We start from the raw sequence: 15569 nt of genomic DNA on the forward strand, positions 1-15569 counted from the left end.
TTAATGAATATTATAAGAAATTTTATTCTCAGAATATGAAAATCTGAAGGAAATAGACCAATACTTGGAAGCACACCACCTTCCAAGACTTAGCCAGAATGAAATGGAAATGTTGAACAGACCTATATCAAGTTCTGAAATAGCATCAACAATACAAATCTCCCTAAAAAGAAAAGCCTGGGACCAGATGGCTTCACATCAGAATTCTACCAAACCTTTAAAGAAGAACTAGTGCCTATATTACTCAACCTTTTCCAAAATAGTAGGAAAAAGTAGGAATACTACCCAACACATTCTATGAAGCAAACATCACCTAGATCCCCAAACCAGGAAAAGACCCAACAAGAAAAGAACGTTATAGACCGATATCATTAATGAATATCAATGCAAAAATATTCAACAAGATCCTAATAAACAGAATCTAGCAATACATCAAAGAAATTATACACAGTGACCAAGTGGGTTTTATCCCAGGGTCTCAAGGCTGGTTCAATATACATAAATCTATAAATATAATTCATCACATAAACAAATTAAAAAATAAAGACCATATGATTCTCTCAATTGATACAGAAAAAGCTTTTGATAATATCCAGCATCCTTCATGATCAGAACACGTAAGAAAATTGGTATAGAAGGGACTTTTCTCAAATTGATAAAGGCCATCTACAGCAAACCCACAGCCAATATTGTATTGAATGGAGTTAACTTGAAATCATTTCCACTCAGATCAGGAACCAGGCAAGGTTGCTCATTGTCTCCATTGCTTTTTAACATCGTAATGGAAGTCTTAGCCATCACAATTAGGGAAGAAAAGGTGATCAAGGGTATCCATATAGGGTCAGAAGAGATTAAATTTTCACTCTTCACAGATGACATGATTGTATACCTGGAAAACACCAGGGATTCTACTACAAAACTCTTAGAAGTGATCAAGGATACAGCAGTGCCTCAGGTTACAAAATCAACACTCATAAATCTGTAGCCTTTATATATACCAACAATAGTCAAGATGAAAAAAAAGTCAAGGACTCTATTCCATTCACCACAGTAGTACCAAAGAAGATGAAATATTTGGGAGTTTCCCTAACAAAGGACGTGAAAGATCTCTATAAAGAGAACTATGAAACTTTAAGAAAAGAAATAGCTAAAGATGTTAACAAATGGAAAAACATACCATGCTCATGGCTGGGAAGAGTCAACATTGTTAAAATGTCCATACTGCCAAAGCAATATACAATTTTAATGCAATCCCTATTAAAGCTCCACTGTCATATTTTAAAGATCTCGAAAAAATAATACTTTATTTCATATGGAATCAGAAAAAAACTTCAAATAGCCAAGACATTACTCAGAAATGAAAACAAAGCAGGAGGAATTACGCTACCAGACTTCAGACTATACTATAAATCAATAATGATCAAAACAGCCTGGTACTGGCACAAAACAGAGAGGTAGATATATGGAACAAAATAGAGAACAAAGAGATGAACCCAGCTACTTACTGTTATTTGATCTTTGACAAGCCAATTAAAAACATCAGGGTGGAAAAGATTCCCTATTTAACAAATGGTGCTGAGTGAACTGGCTGGCGACTTGCAGAAGACTGAAACTGGACCCACACCTTTCACCATTAACTAAGATAGACTTTTACTGGATTAAAGATTTAAACTGAAGACATGAAACTATAAAAATACTAAAAGAAAGTGCAGGGAAAACTGTTGAAGAAAACGGCCTGGGCGAATATTTTATGAGGAGGACCCCTTGGGCAATTGAAGCAGCATTAAAAATACACTACTGGGACCTGATCAAACTAAAAAGCTTCTGCACAGCCAAGGACACAGTAAGTAAAGCAAGCAGATAGCCCTCAGAATGGGAGAAGATATTTGCAGATTATGTCTCCAACAAAGGTTTAATAACCAGCATCCACAGAGAACTCAAACGTATTAGCAAGAAAAGAACAAGCGATCCCATCTCAAGGTGGGCAAGGGACTTGAAGAGAAACTTCTCTGAAGAAGATAGGTGCATGGCCTACAAACACATGAAAAAATGCTCATCATCCTTAATCATCAGAGAAAAGCAAATCAAAACTACTTTGAGATAACACCTAACTCCAGTAAGATTAGCCCACATCACAAAATCCCAAAACTAGAGATGCTGGTGTGGATGTGGAGAAAAGGGAACACTTCTACACTGCTGGTGGGAATGCAAAACTAATACATTCCTTTTGGAAAGACGTTTGGAGAATACTTAGAGATCTAAAAATAGACCTGCCACTCAATCCTACAATTCCTCTACTAGGTATATATCCAGAAGACCAAAAATCATGTTATAATAAAGATATATGTACCAGAATGTTTATTGCAGCCCAATTCATAATTGCTAAATCATGGAAGAAGCCCAAGTGCCCATCGACTGATGCATGGATCAATAAATTGTGGTATATGTATAGCATAGAATATTATGCAGCCTTAAAGAAAGATGGAGACTTTACCTCTTTCACGTTTACATGGATGGAGCTGGAACATATTCTTCTTAGCAAAGTATCTCAAGAATGGAAGAAAAAGTATCCAATGTACTCAGTCTTACAATGAAACCAATTTATAGCTTTCTTATGAAAGCTATAACCCAATTATAGCCCAAGAAGAAGAGGAAAAGGGAGAGGACGGGGAGGATGGGTGGAGGGAGAGTAATTGGCAGGACCACACCTACAGTGCATCTTACAAGGGTACATGTAAAATTTACTAGGTGTAGATTATAAATGTCTTAACACAATAACTAAGAAAATGCTGTGAAGGCTATGTTAACCAGTTTGATGAAAACAATTCAAATTATATATAAAACCAGCACATTGTACCCCATGATTGCATTAATGTACATAGCTACGATTTAATTTTAAAAAAAGACATTAATCCTGTTGTTGCTGGGCTCCTCAATCACTGAAGGAACCTGTATTCCCAGAGCCTTCCATGCACCACAGTACAATACAGGACTACAGAGCTGATTGCAGGTCTCTTTATGGCAGTGATTTCTTACCAGTGTGATGTGGCACACCAGTGTGCCATGAGAGGATCTTAAGTGTGCCTTGAAAATTTTTAAAGATCATTAATTAAATTATTTTTGGAAGAAATTCAAAGCCCAGTAAGTATATTCTTTTTTTTTCCCTTTTGCTCCTTTTTTTTGATCAACATACTTTTAGTGTGTCACAAAAGTTTAACTATAGGTTCAAGTGTGCCATGAGATTAAAAAAAGTTTGAAATACACTACTTTACAGAGCCTGAAGACCCAGAGGGAAGAAGGCTTACAGTGTAACTCTGAATTTAGGTCCTGAACCAGAACATAGAGAAGTTTCTAACCTCTCCTTCAGCAGAAAGTACTCACAGTACAGCTTCTCCTTCTCAAGGGATCAGAGTTTGGGGCATGTGGGATGTTTCCCAGAGCTGCTGAGCTCAGAGGCAAAATAGGTGGGTGGGATGGTCCTTACTGTTATGCAAAGCAGCATGGGTCCTCGGATGATCCACCAGATTGTCTTATTCCCATTTGTTGCCCAGCACCTAAAGGTAAAGAGCAGGAAGTAAAAGAAGACATAAGAAGTGAGAAGAGGTTGAATGTCAAAGTCTCATGGCCTCTGGAATAATGATGCTTGCTCTCAAGCTTGACTTCAAACCAATGGCTCCCCTCAGGCATGGCAGAGGTGGAAAAGAGAACTAAACTCTCTTCTCGTTAGTACTGGTACTGTTGACTTTTCTTACCAGTAAGGTGCCTTGTTTGTACATCTTTCCACATTTTTCACCATGTTCATACAAACAAAAATCCTTAATTACATAGCGGGAGGTTTTGGTGGTCATAATTTGGAGGGAAAAAAATGCTAACATACAATAATTATTTAGCAACAGGCTTAAAGTATAGTTGCGATTCAGTCCCTGAGAGTTCCCATGAAGACCAACTTGGTTTTTCTCCTAGTAGTCTCATAATATTCCCAATACAGATATGCCACAATTTGCTCAGTAATGCCCCCCGTGATGGGTATGCCAGGTTTGTTTGCTTTTTTTTCTTTCCTTACTGTGACCAGGACTGCAGTGACCACATCTATATTTATGTCCTTGCATATGAAGGGCTGCAGCTCACCTAGACAACATCTTTGTGCTAATTTGCATATGGAGCTAAAGCAATAAACTACTCTAAGATCTTTGATTATTTATCTACATTCCTAAATATATTCTAATGTCTAGATAGCCAAAATGAAAGAGGATGGATATTTTCTTTGGGGGAAATGGTGTAATTGCTTACATTTGGCCATATCTGGAAATTACTGCTCATGGAAGAACAAAACCAGGTGAATCACCTACCCGGTGTTCTCCAGGTGTGCACGGGCAATACCCCAAGGGACAACAAATAGCACAGGGAAGGCTGGGGAGAAAACACAGAGAAATGTAGTTATAAGCTGGTTAGCCAAACCTGCCTGCCTTCCCCCAAGGCCTGATTGGGGCCAAGCACAGGAGTTGACAACTTATAAAACCCAAACATTATAGACTCACAGACTCTCAGAACTAGAAAGTCCTACAGCAGCAGCACAGGGCCATCTGTTGTTTTAATATTTGAGAAATTAGGAATCCAAGAGAAGGGATTTGCCACTTGTCACAAAAGCAGTGCAGTGTTAACCAAAATGTCCTGAATTATAGGCCCAGGTTGTTATTTCCTTGGAATCCTGCAGCATCAAATTCTATCTGGATAATCTTGATCATATTTTTTGTAATCAAAGAATCTCTTCTTGAAGACTTGGTGTTATGGATCAAATGTCACATCCTCTAAAAATTCATGTTAAAGCCCTATACCCAGTGTGATGGTATTTGGAGGTAGAGGTCATGAAGGTGGGGTTCTCATGACAGGATTGGTGCCCTTATAAAAAGAGAGGGGTACAGCTTGTGGCTCAAAGGAGTAGGGTGCTGGCCCTATATACCGGAGGTGGTTGGTTCAAACCTAGCCCCAGCCAAAAACAGCAAAAAAAAAAAAAAAAAAAGAGAGAGAGAGAGAGAGACAGAGACCAGAGAGCTTGCATACTCTCTCTCATTGTCTTGTGAGAAAACAGCATGAAGGCAGCTATCTGCAAACCAGAAAGAGCCCTCATCAGAACAGAGCCATGCTGGGCTTTCCAGCCTCCCAAAACATGAGCAATTCATGTCTATTGTTTAAGTTACAATAATATTTCATTATGGCATCCCAAACAAATCAATATAGCTGGGAGCAAGGTAGGAGTGTCATCCAATTCCATCAAAAAACTTCTCAATTTTTGAATGTGCTCATTGGGCCTACATCACTGTGAACACTGTGTGCATGTCTGTGCATGCACACACACACATACTTCTCTTCAGAGCCTCTTGTCATTGAGGGCTTATCTGTCCCAGAAGCCACCCTCTAGTTAGGTTTCTAATTCCAACCAAATGCTCTAGGGAGTCCCACATTCTGATGGGTTCCCTAGGAGAGGAAGCCAGGGACCAGGTCACTCACCCCAACCCACCAGCAGGTATCTGGGCCATAGCCGCCTCTTGGGAAGCACTGTGGGCTCCAGCAGGGCGTGGAGGTAAAGGCCTTCAACCAGCAGCCATAAGTGATTGGCACCCACGAAGTAGTGCAGGAGAACCTGGACTGAGCGGCACGAGGTTGATATCTATAGGGGGCAGAACAGCCGAGCATGATCATGAGTCCAGCCTTTCCCAGCATCTGCCTCCACCCCCAGAACAACCCCTCCCTCTCTACTCCCCTCTCTTCCGACCCTTGCCAACCAGCTCAGAGAAGTTGGCAATGATGTCAGCACATGAAAAAAGGAGATCTTCATGTAGGCGGCAAAGACCAGCCTCTTCCTTGATATTCTGAATGTTTTTAAACAAACAAAAACAGAAAAAATTCATCAGCAGCAACTGCCCTCATGGAAATACCAAAGAGTATATTCTCTAACCTCTAGAACCCCTAGTTCTATTAACCTAGAAATAAAAATCTCTTAATAAGGTTAGCAATTAGGAATTAGACTTCTAGGTAAGCCATAGACCAAAGAAAAAATTATAACATGAGTTAGAAATTAATTTCCAGAATATAAGGAAAATACTGTATGGCAAAACTTATGGTATTCAGCTAATACCAAGCCTAGAATGAAACATGTAACCTTAAACGCAATCATTGGAAAAGAAAAAGGCTAAAAATCATGTCAAAAAAGTTATAAAAACTAGCAAATCAAACACAAAGAAAGTACATTAGAGGAAAGAAAGATAAAAGCAGAAACAAATGAAACAGAGGATCAACAATGCCGAAAGTTTGTTCTTTGGAAAGTCCAATAAAATTGAGAAACTTCTGGCAAGACTAATCATGGGGAGATAAGGGGGACAGAGATGGGAATCATCAGTATCAGGAATGACAGTAAGAGCACACTCACTGACCCAACAGACTCGAAAAGATCTTCAAGACTGAAGAGAACATCGTGAATAATAGAAGGAATACCAATACATTTGAAAAGTTAGATGAGATAGACTTTTGCCTAGGAAAACTTGTTACCACAGATGACCAGAAGAAATAGAAAATATAAATGCAAGATTCATTAATCCATAATTTCAAAAGTTCCACTAAAGAAAATTCTGAGTCCATCGCTTCTCGGCCTTTTGGCTAAGATCAAGTGAAGAAAATTCTGAGTCCAAAAGGTTTTACTGGTGTAATCTACCAAATACTTAGGAAAGAAAGAAAACAAAGCTTAAACAAATTCTTTCAGAGAATAGTGGACCAAGGAACTACCTCCAATTTATTTTTTACATTTTTGCCATTTTTAGTAGGAGTTTCATTGAGTAAAATTGGATAGCATGAATATGAAGTAATATTTGAATAATAAATAGAAAAACAAAAACAAAAAACCTCCTTCAGACAAATACCATGTGTTTTCACTTATAAGTAGTTCCAATTTTTTTAAGAGGTCAAACTTAATATCCAAACCTGACAAAGGCTTTAAAGGAAAGGAAAATTACAGGCCAATATTTCTCATGAATGTAAATAAGGCAATGCTAAACAAAATATGGCATTAGTAGGCAGAATTCATCAATATAGGAGAAACCCAGCTGAATATATTTCAGGAATGCAAGGTTAGTTTAACAGGTTACTGCAGTATTAGTAAGATAAATGAAAAATCCTCTCAATAGTTGCAGATTTCAATGTGGAAAAGATTTGCTGCATTAAAAAATATATAATGCAGTCATACCTCAGTATCCTCAGGGGATTGGTTCTAGGATCTCCCTCTCAGATACCAAAATCCAACAAGTCCCTTATGTAAAATGGCACTGTATCTACGTATAACCTATGCACATTCTCCTACATACTTTAAATCATCTTTAGATTATTTATAATACTCAATAAAAATGTAAATGTTGTGCAAATAGTCATTAAACTGAATTGTTTAATGAATAATGAAGAGGGGGGACGTGTACATGTTCCATACAAATCCAACCATCCTTTTTACTTCTCCCCAAACATTTTCTACCTGAGGGTGGTTGAATCCACAAACACAAAACCCCTGGATCCAGAGGGGTGCCAAACTTTAATTGTTTAAAAAGCCAATCTAATCCAATTCTTTTGCCATAAAATTAAGACATTTCCTCCATAAAGAGGTACAGTGGCCACAGTGACCCTTTCTGCGTCTGGCTCCTTCACTTGGCCCACTCTTGGGAGGTGATGGTTTTATTGAGGCACATGCTGCCTCTGAACCAGAAGTCTAGGGCACCCCTCTATCTCCTCTTCCCCCTGAGGCTGGAGAGGGGAAGAGGAGATAGAGCAGCCTCACCTGCCTGCCTTCTGGGTCCCAGGACTGACCCATTACCTGGGAACCTGGGAGAGCTGACTTAAATAATAGCGAAGTGGCTTACCTCTGACAGGTAGGACATCCATCCATCCTCATTGTCCGGCCTCTTGGAGTAAGAGTTGTAGAAGACGATATCCTTCACCAGTACAGCCATGGCTCTCAGGATGAAAGAAGCAAACAAGTTCATGTGGATGTAGTTGCGTGTGCAGTGGAGTCTTCTGTGCAAGGAGAAAATCGAATTCCTTCCCTCAGGAAAGAATGGCTCAGACCAACAGGTGAATGCCTGTCGTGCTTACGTATCTATCACTAAATACAGAGGTTGGCAGTGCAGGGTCCAGAGCTGAACCACTAGGTTTTGTGATCTTACTTGTCTGTGTCTCATTTTCTGCATCTGTAAAGTAGGGGTAATAACAGTTGTCACCTGTATGACATGTTCCATGTGCCAGGCCATTTTCATGTGGACATACCTGTGGGCATCCTCGCTCCTTACCACCTCTGAGGGAGTTGGCACTATTATTCCCCTGATTTTATAAATAAGCGAACTGAAGCAGAAAGATTAAGTCACCTCCCCAGCATCCCAAGCAGTCAGTGGTAGAGCCAGAGTCCCAGACCAAAAACTCTGAGGCCACTCCAAGGCTCCACTGCCTCTGACAACCAGAGAGCTTTCCTCAAAGGGCTCTGGGATGATGAAATCAGGTAATCTGTGTAAGATGCATGTGATAAGTGCTCAGAAAAATGTGGGTTCCCATTGCTTCTCCCTCACCCCCTGGAGTCTCCTGCAGCCTCTTTGTCACCCAGTTGATATGATACTGTATCCTTGGTTTTTGCTACCTGAAGGCCCTCTTTCCTAGCACATTCCCAGTCCCACTTTGCTTTAGAGCCATTATTACATTTCTAATTTCCAAAACGGACTTAAGGCCAGTCCTCGTGTGTATGACTTATGCTTCCTTCTCCCTGACTAGGCTTGGGGCTATTCCAAGGCAATGACTGGGTCTTGCTTTTCCCCAAGCCTGAGGAAAAACAGACATAGTGGACCTGGGCTCAGCTGAAGTGTCTTCCTGCACAGCTGGGCAGCTATTTCCTCCTGGCTTGGTTCTGGGACTTTAGGAAGGTGCACAGAGGAAGGAGGCCGTAGACGGGGCACAGGCTGTGGGTTCTCCCACAGCTGCAGAACTGCCATCCCAATGGGGTAGTGGCCACAGTCCTGCTCCCAGAGCCGTGGAACACCCTGAGGGGTCAAATGGGGCCTGACCTGAAGCTAGCAGCATCCAGGTCCCCTGTGTCTGCATCAAATGTCCCTTTTGGCACATTATAGTCACTTACATTCCTAACAGGCTGAGACTGAAAGACAGCTTTAGAGGGCTTTCTGTGGGTCCTTAAATATCATGCTTGGGTGATTTCTAACAGCACAATTTAGTAAAATACACTCTGGCTCTGGATTCTGAGAGACGGTGTAAGGGAGTGAAAATGCTCAGGTCCTGGATTGTGACCCTGGCTCCATCACCCACCAGCTGTATGACCCTGGGCCAGTTATTTCATCTCTTCATATTTCAGTTGACCCACTTATAAAGTGCAGGCAATTATCATATTAACTTCCTAATATTAGAAATAATCCTAATTTGAATTAGAATGAGATTTAAGTGATTTCACTTGTGGAAAGTGCTTGAGGCACTTAAGTTTGACAGTTGATTGGAGTCCGAGGGTGCTGGGTTCAAATCCCATTTCTTCCACTCACTTATTTACCTTAGGGAAGATTTTTAACCTCTTCTACAAAAAGAATGTCTCTGATTAGTCATGGGGAGGATTGGGCTGTGGTAGAAATGGGTGAGATTAGGGATTCAGAACAGGGCCAGGCACAGAGAAGGTATCTAATCAGAAAGAGGCAAGGAAGTCAGGAGTCTCAGATTCAAGTTCTAGCTGTGCAGTGAACCAGCTTGATGCCTACGGGTGATTCAATGCCTCTAACTGGGACTTTCATACTCCTTTCTTCCCTCTTCATCTGCAAAATGAGATGGATAGACTCAAGATGCTGTCAGGTGAATTCCAGCTTTGATGAGTCATGACATATCCACCCAGTCTTTCACTGCCTCCTAGAGGCAGCCATACAAATCCCGTAGTCACTCCCCACCTACAATTTCACTTTCCATGGTTACTCACCATCAACCAAGGTTCAAAATGTTAAATGAAAAATTCCAGAAAAAAATAATTCACAAGTTTTAAAGTGTACACCATTCTTAATAGCGTGTTGAAACCTCGTACTGACCTGCTCCATTCCTTCTTCATCAGAAGAAGGGTGAGTATGGTACAAAAAGATATTTTGAGAGAGAAAGTGACTACATTCATGTAACTTTTATTATAGTATATGGTAGTAATTATTCTATTTTATTATTGTTGTTGATAATCTCTTCTTGTGCCTAATTTACAAATTAAACTTTTATCATCGGCATGTATGTATAGTAAAAACAATGTGTGTGCATGTGTGTATGTGTTTGTCTATAGGGCTTGGAACTACCTGTTCCTTCAGGCCTCCACTGGGGATCTTGGAATATGTGCCGTGCAGATAGTGGGGGACTGTTGTACATGCCTGAACACGTCTGCAGAAGTTCCACTTACCGGAGACACAAGAGGAGAGCAAGAGCCAGGAAGAGGGAAATTAGAGAGAAAGAGTATCCCACAGTGTACATCAGCTGCAGCGTTGACAGCAAGGAGTAATGATCCACCTGAACACAGAGAAAGAACGGACATGACCACCAAGTCATGGGGCTGTGCCCAACCCCAATGGTGCCCATGGTGTCCAGGGCCAGCAAGGTCTAAGCATGGACTGAGACATGCCCTGGCCCTCCCGCCTATGTTTAAATCTTCCCTTCATTATCCTTGTTGACAACCACATAGGGTACCCTAGACTGCTCTCTGGCACATCTCAGAAGCTGAAGAACCTCCACAAGTGAAGAGCCTTCAGTAGGCCTTCAATGACTACACCACAGCCCAGCACTGATGCACCAGGAGCCACACGATCATGAAGGAATTGTGTCCAGGACAAGAGGGTGGCTTGAGAACCAGGACAGGTTCCTTGTTCCTGGAAGTGTTGTCCCTGGAGTCTATGGGTCCTTCCTTCTGGAAGATCAGGCCACATTTCTGTCTGAACATCTCTCTCCTAAGGTAACTTTTCATAGATGACCTTGCGGCAGAAGACCCAGCAAAACAGTGGGATACTTTCTCTGATTCCCAGGATTGTCTGATTGTGAACAGAGGATAATTTACTGGAAATTATGCATTATTAAGTATAATTTATTCTGTTTTCATGAGAGATGCTGGTCTGTAGTTTTATTTTCTTGTAATGTCTTTGGTCTTGGCCTCTGTGTGAGGATGGTCTCATGCACTGAGTTAGGAAGTATTTCCACTTTTTCAATTTTTAGGATAGTTTGTATAGAATATTTATTATTTTGTCCTTAAATATTGACCATTGGAGCCAAAGAGATCTGAAATTTTCTCCATGGAAGTGTTTTTATTGCAATTTTATTGTTGGGTTATCTATTTCTTCTTCAATGAACTTTGGTAGTTTGTTCAAAGAAATTGTCCATTAATGGACAAATTGTAAATTTTATTGGCAGAAAGGTATTTATAAAAATGTCTTTTTTTTTTTTTTGGTTGAGACTAGGTTGGAACCCACCACCTCCAGGCATATGGGGCCAGTGTCCTACCCTTTTGAGCCATAGGTGCCACCCAAAAATCTCTTATCTTTTTAATGTCATTAGGATCAGTAATGATGTCCTATCTCTCACTCCTGATATAATTCATGACTGAAACTTTTCTCTCTCTCTCACATCTATAATTCTTTCTCTTTTTTATCAGTCTTCCTAGAGCAGTGATTTTCAACAGGTATGCTGTGAGAGGATCTTAGATATGCTGGGAAAATTTTTAGAGCATTAATTATTTTCAACAGAAGTTCAAAGAACAATATATTCCTTTTTTTACTCTTTTGTTTTTGATCAACATAATCTAAGTGTGCTGTAGAAGTTTAACTATAGGTTCAAGTGTGCCATGAGATAAAAAAAAAAAAAAAAAGGCTCAAAAACACAGTTCTAGAGGTTTATGAAATTTCTTGATCTTCTTAAATAACTAAGTTTGGATTTCATTGATTTTTCTACCTATTTCTTTCTGTTTTTCTTTTAAATTAATTTAATTTCTGTTATTACCTTTCTGTTTCTTTTCTTTTGCTGACTTTGGGTTTAATTTGTTCTTTTTCACCTGTAGTTTCTTAAGGTGAAAGTTAGGCCATTGACTTGATGTTTTTCCACTTTTCTAATAAAAGAAGGCTATAAATTTTTCCCCATGAGTGCTTTAGTTGCATCACAATTTTTTTGATGTATTGTATTTTCATTTTTATTTAGTTAAAAATATTTACTAATTCCCCCTATGATTCTTGGTTGACCTGTAGGTTATTTAGAAAGAAGTCTGTTGTTCATTTCAACATATTTGGAGATTTTTTTCAGATTACTTTTCTGTAATTGATTTCTGATTTAATTCCACTGTGGTCAGAGAATATGCTTTGTATGGTATTAAAAACTTTAAATTTGTTTATATTTTGAGAATTTTTAAAAAAGAGATAAAATGGAAAAGGGAACACTTCTGCACTGCTGATGGGAATGCAAGCTAGTACATTCCTTTTGGAAGGACATTTGAAGAACACTCAGGGATCTAAATGTAGACCTGCCGTTTGATCCTGCAATTCCTCTTCTAGGAGTATATCCAAAGGTCCAAAAATCATTTGAAAATAAAGATATTTACACCAGATTGTTCATTGCAGCTCAATTCATAATGGCTAAGTCATGGAAGAAGTCCAAGTGCCCATCAACCCATGAATGGATTAATAAATTGTGGTATATGTATACCATGGAATATTATACAGTATTTTTTAAAAAATGAAGACTTTACCTCTTTTATGTTTGCATGGATGGAGCTACAAAACATTCTTCTTAGTAAAGTATCTCAGGAATGGAAAAAAAATATCCAGTGTACTCAGTAGTACTGTGAAACCAATTTACAATCACTCACACTTGCATATGAAAGATGAAACAAAACTATAGCCTAGGATGAAGGAGGGAAGGGGAGAGAAAAGGAAAAGGAGGAGGGGTGGGTCGATAGAGGGAGGGTTGGTAGGGGGACCACACCTATGGAGCATATTGCAAGTACAAGTTGGATCTATCAGGTATAGAACACAAATGTCTTAATGCTTTAATTGGGTAAATGAGGTGAAGGCTATGTTGATTAGTAGGATGTAAGCACTCCAATCTGTAAAAATAATCAACATACTGAATCCTATAATGGCATAAATGTATTCATGATCTATGTACAAATGACTTAATAAAAAAGAAAGCTGTTATATGTCTGTTAAGAAAAATAAAAAAATAAAAGAGATAAAATGTTTATCCTCATATTTACCATTTCTAGTGCTCTTAATTTCTCTATGTAAATCAAAATGCCCACGTGTTCTGTTTTTCTTTCTGTGTTAAGGACTTCTTTTAACATTTCTTGCAGCAGTGGTTTGGACAAAGAACGTCTGTGTAGCTTGTGAGTTTTCCATGTCAATTCCACCCACATTTCCCTCTGGAATTACTCTTTATGGACTTGATCAAGATCCCTGCAATCCTGTCATGTCTCTAACAGCTCTTGTCTCTCCTCTCCTTGCAATGACATCTATCCTTTGAAGTCCAGCACAAACCCACCTCTTCTAAGAAATTCTCCTCAAATGCCTCTCTGCTTATTATAAACTCTTACTGTCCAAGCACTCATGGTTTATCTCACAAACTGGGGCTCCAACCATATTAATTAATGCTTTGTTTACATTCATCTTCTCTTTCTAGATACAGGCAAATATCCAACTTACGTCTAAGTTATAAACATCCGACTTATGTACAACTCACACAAACAGAGGCTATAGGTAAATGTAGCTGTTTCAACTTACATACAAATTTGACTTAAGAACCAACCTACAGAACCTGTCTTGTTCATAACCTAGGGACTGTCTCTAGGCTATAAACTTCTTGAAAGTAGAGACATGTTTTGTGTTTCTACACAGGCAGTGGTGTGGTTTCTTTAAATTAATGCTGGCAGCTTGGCGCCTGTGGCTCAAGTGGCTAAGGCACCAGCCACATACACCTAAGGTGGCGGGTTCAAATCCATCCTGGGCCCGCTAAAACAACAATGACAGCTTCAACCAAAAAATAGCCAGGCATTGTGGCGGGGGCCTGTAGTCCCAGCTACTTGGGAGGTGGAGGCAGGAGACTCACTTGAGCCCAGGAGTTGGAGGTTGCTGTGAGCTGTGATGCCACAGCACTCTACCCAGGGAGACAACTTGAGGCTCTGTCTCAAAAAAAAAAAAAAAATTAATGCTGGCATGGGTGGTGCCTGTGGCTCAAAGGTGTAAGGTGCTGGCCCCATATGCCAGAGGTGGCAGGTTCAAACCCAGCCCTGGCCAAAAACTGCAAAAAAAAAAAAAAAAAAAAAAATTGATGCTGGCATATATCAAAGTGGTATATCAAGACTTCACTGAGTCATTTTAGCATAATCATTTATTTTATTAGAGATACAAGACTAGCATGCTTAGTTATTAATAGACAACCTAATTATTTTTTCCTGAATTGTGACTTTTAAAAACATGTCTGTGTTTTATGCTTTCTAGGAACAAATCAGGGGAAATGTTTGGGGTTTTTTGTTTGTGTCTTAGTCTGGGTTTCTAAAAAGCAGATCCTAAGAAAAGTATGCAAGTAGTTTACAGAAAAAGTGAAAAAATCATCAGTAGGAGAAGGAAGAAATTAGACAGGACAAATACAGGACACATTGTCAAGCCAGTTACCATGTTGGGAAGCTGGACATGAATCCCACTTGGAAAGCTCTAGAAGCCTGAGAGTTAACTACCCCAAGACTGAGGGAGCTGGGGTTTTATATACCAACTCTCACCAGTTCCCCAGCAAAGTGGGCTCCAGGAACCAGAGAACTAGCGAGGAACTGCATGTACTAGTTAGGAAGTTAGGCAGTTATGTACTGAGTTGATTAGGGCAAGAGTTAAGCATGGCACCAACAGCACCTGCTACAGTCAGTTTAATTGTGTTTCATTACAGGATTTCCTAAAACGTCCTCTATCATACATTGAAGTCTCTGCCCAAACCTAGAGACTCCAAGATATCCAGACAGTCTCTGGTTCACTGTTAGTATGAACAGGTGAATCTTAAGTCACTCAGATCCCTTTACAAAAAGCTTCCTACCACAGGTATAATATGCATCCACAAAGAAATTGGTACTCTCATACATTGCAGAGGGGAGGAAAAAATGGCATAACCCCCATGGAGGGGACTTTGTCGATATCTAACAAAATTACAAATGCTTCTACCTTTAATTCAGTGATCCCATTTCTGAGAATCTTCAGAAAGATATACTGCCACAAATATGCACTGTTATGAATAAAAGATTGGAAATAACCCCAGCAGCTGACTAAATTCCACACAGGTGGAGTACTATGCAGTAGGATTTAAAAACAGAGGGAGGAATATTTCTAGGAACTGATGTAGAATGATTTCCAGGATATGCTGTTAAGTGAAAAAAGCAAGATGCAGAATAGGGTTATCTGGTATACTGCGTCTTGTGTAAGAAAAATGGAAAATAACACTTTAACCTATTTTCTTAGTTTTATAAAAAGAAATACAAGACATATATTATAATTCAATTAAAAAAAAAA

General features: G+C 39.5%; 1 protein-coding gene across 1 annotated transcript in view; it reads right to left on the minus strand.

The window, feature by feature from the left end:
• GLP2R (glucagon like peptide 2 receptor) overlaps positions 1-15569 on the minus strand; it is an 82243-nt gene that overhangs the window by 28015 nt on the left and 38659 nt on the right. Inside the window, exons 5-9 of the mRNA XM_003791093.2 lie at positions 10448-10554; positions 7899-8052; positions 5509-5668; positions 4350-4410; positions 3485-3554 (exon numbers count right to left, since the gene is read on the minus strand). Of these exons, the coding sequence (XP_003791141.1) occupies positions 3485-3554; positions 4350-4410; positions 5509-5668; positions 7899-8052; positions 10448-10554 (552 nt within the window). The remainder of the gene's footprint in view (positions 1-3484; positions 3555-4349; positions 4411-5508; positions 5669-7898; positions 8053-10447; positions 10555-15569) is intronic.

The sequence above is a fragment of the Otolemur garnettii genome, unplaced genomic scaffold, assembly GCF_000181295.1.
Source record: "Otolemur garnettii isolate 467f Iridium unplaced genomic scaffold, OtoGar3 scaffold00046, whole genome shotgun sequence".
Lineage (NCBI taxonomy): Eukaryota > Metazoa > Chordata > Mammalia > Primates > Galagidae > Otolemur > Otolemur garnettii.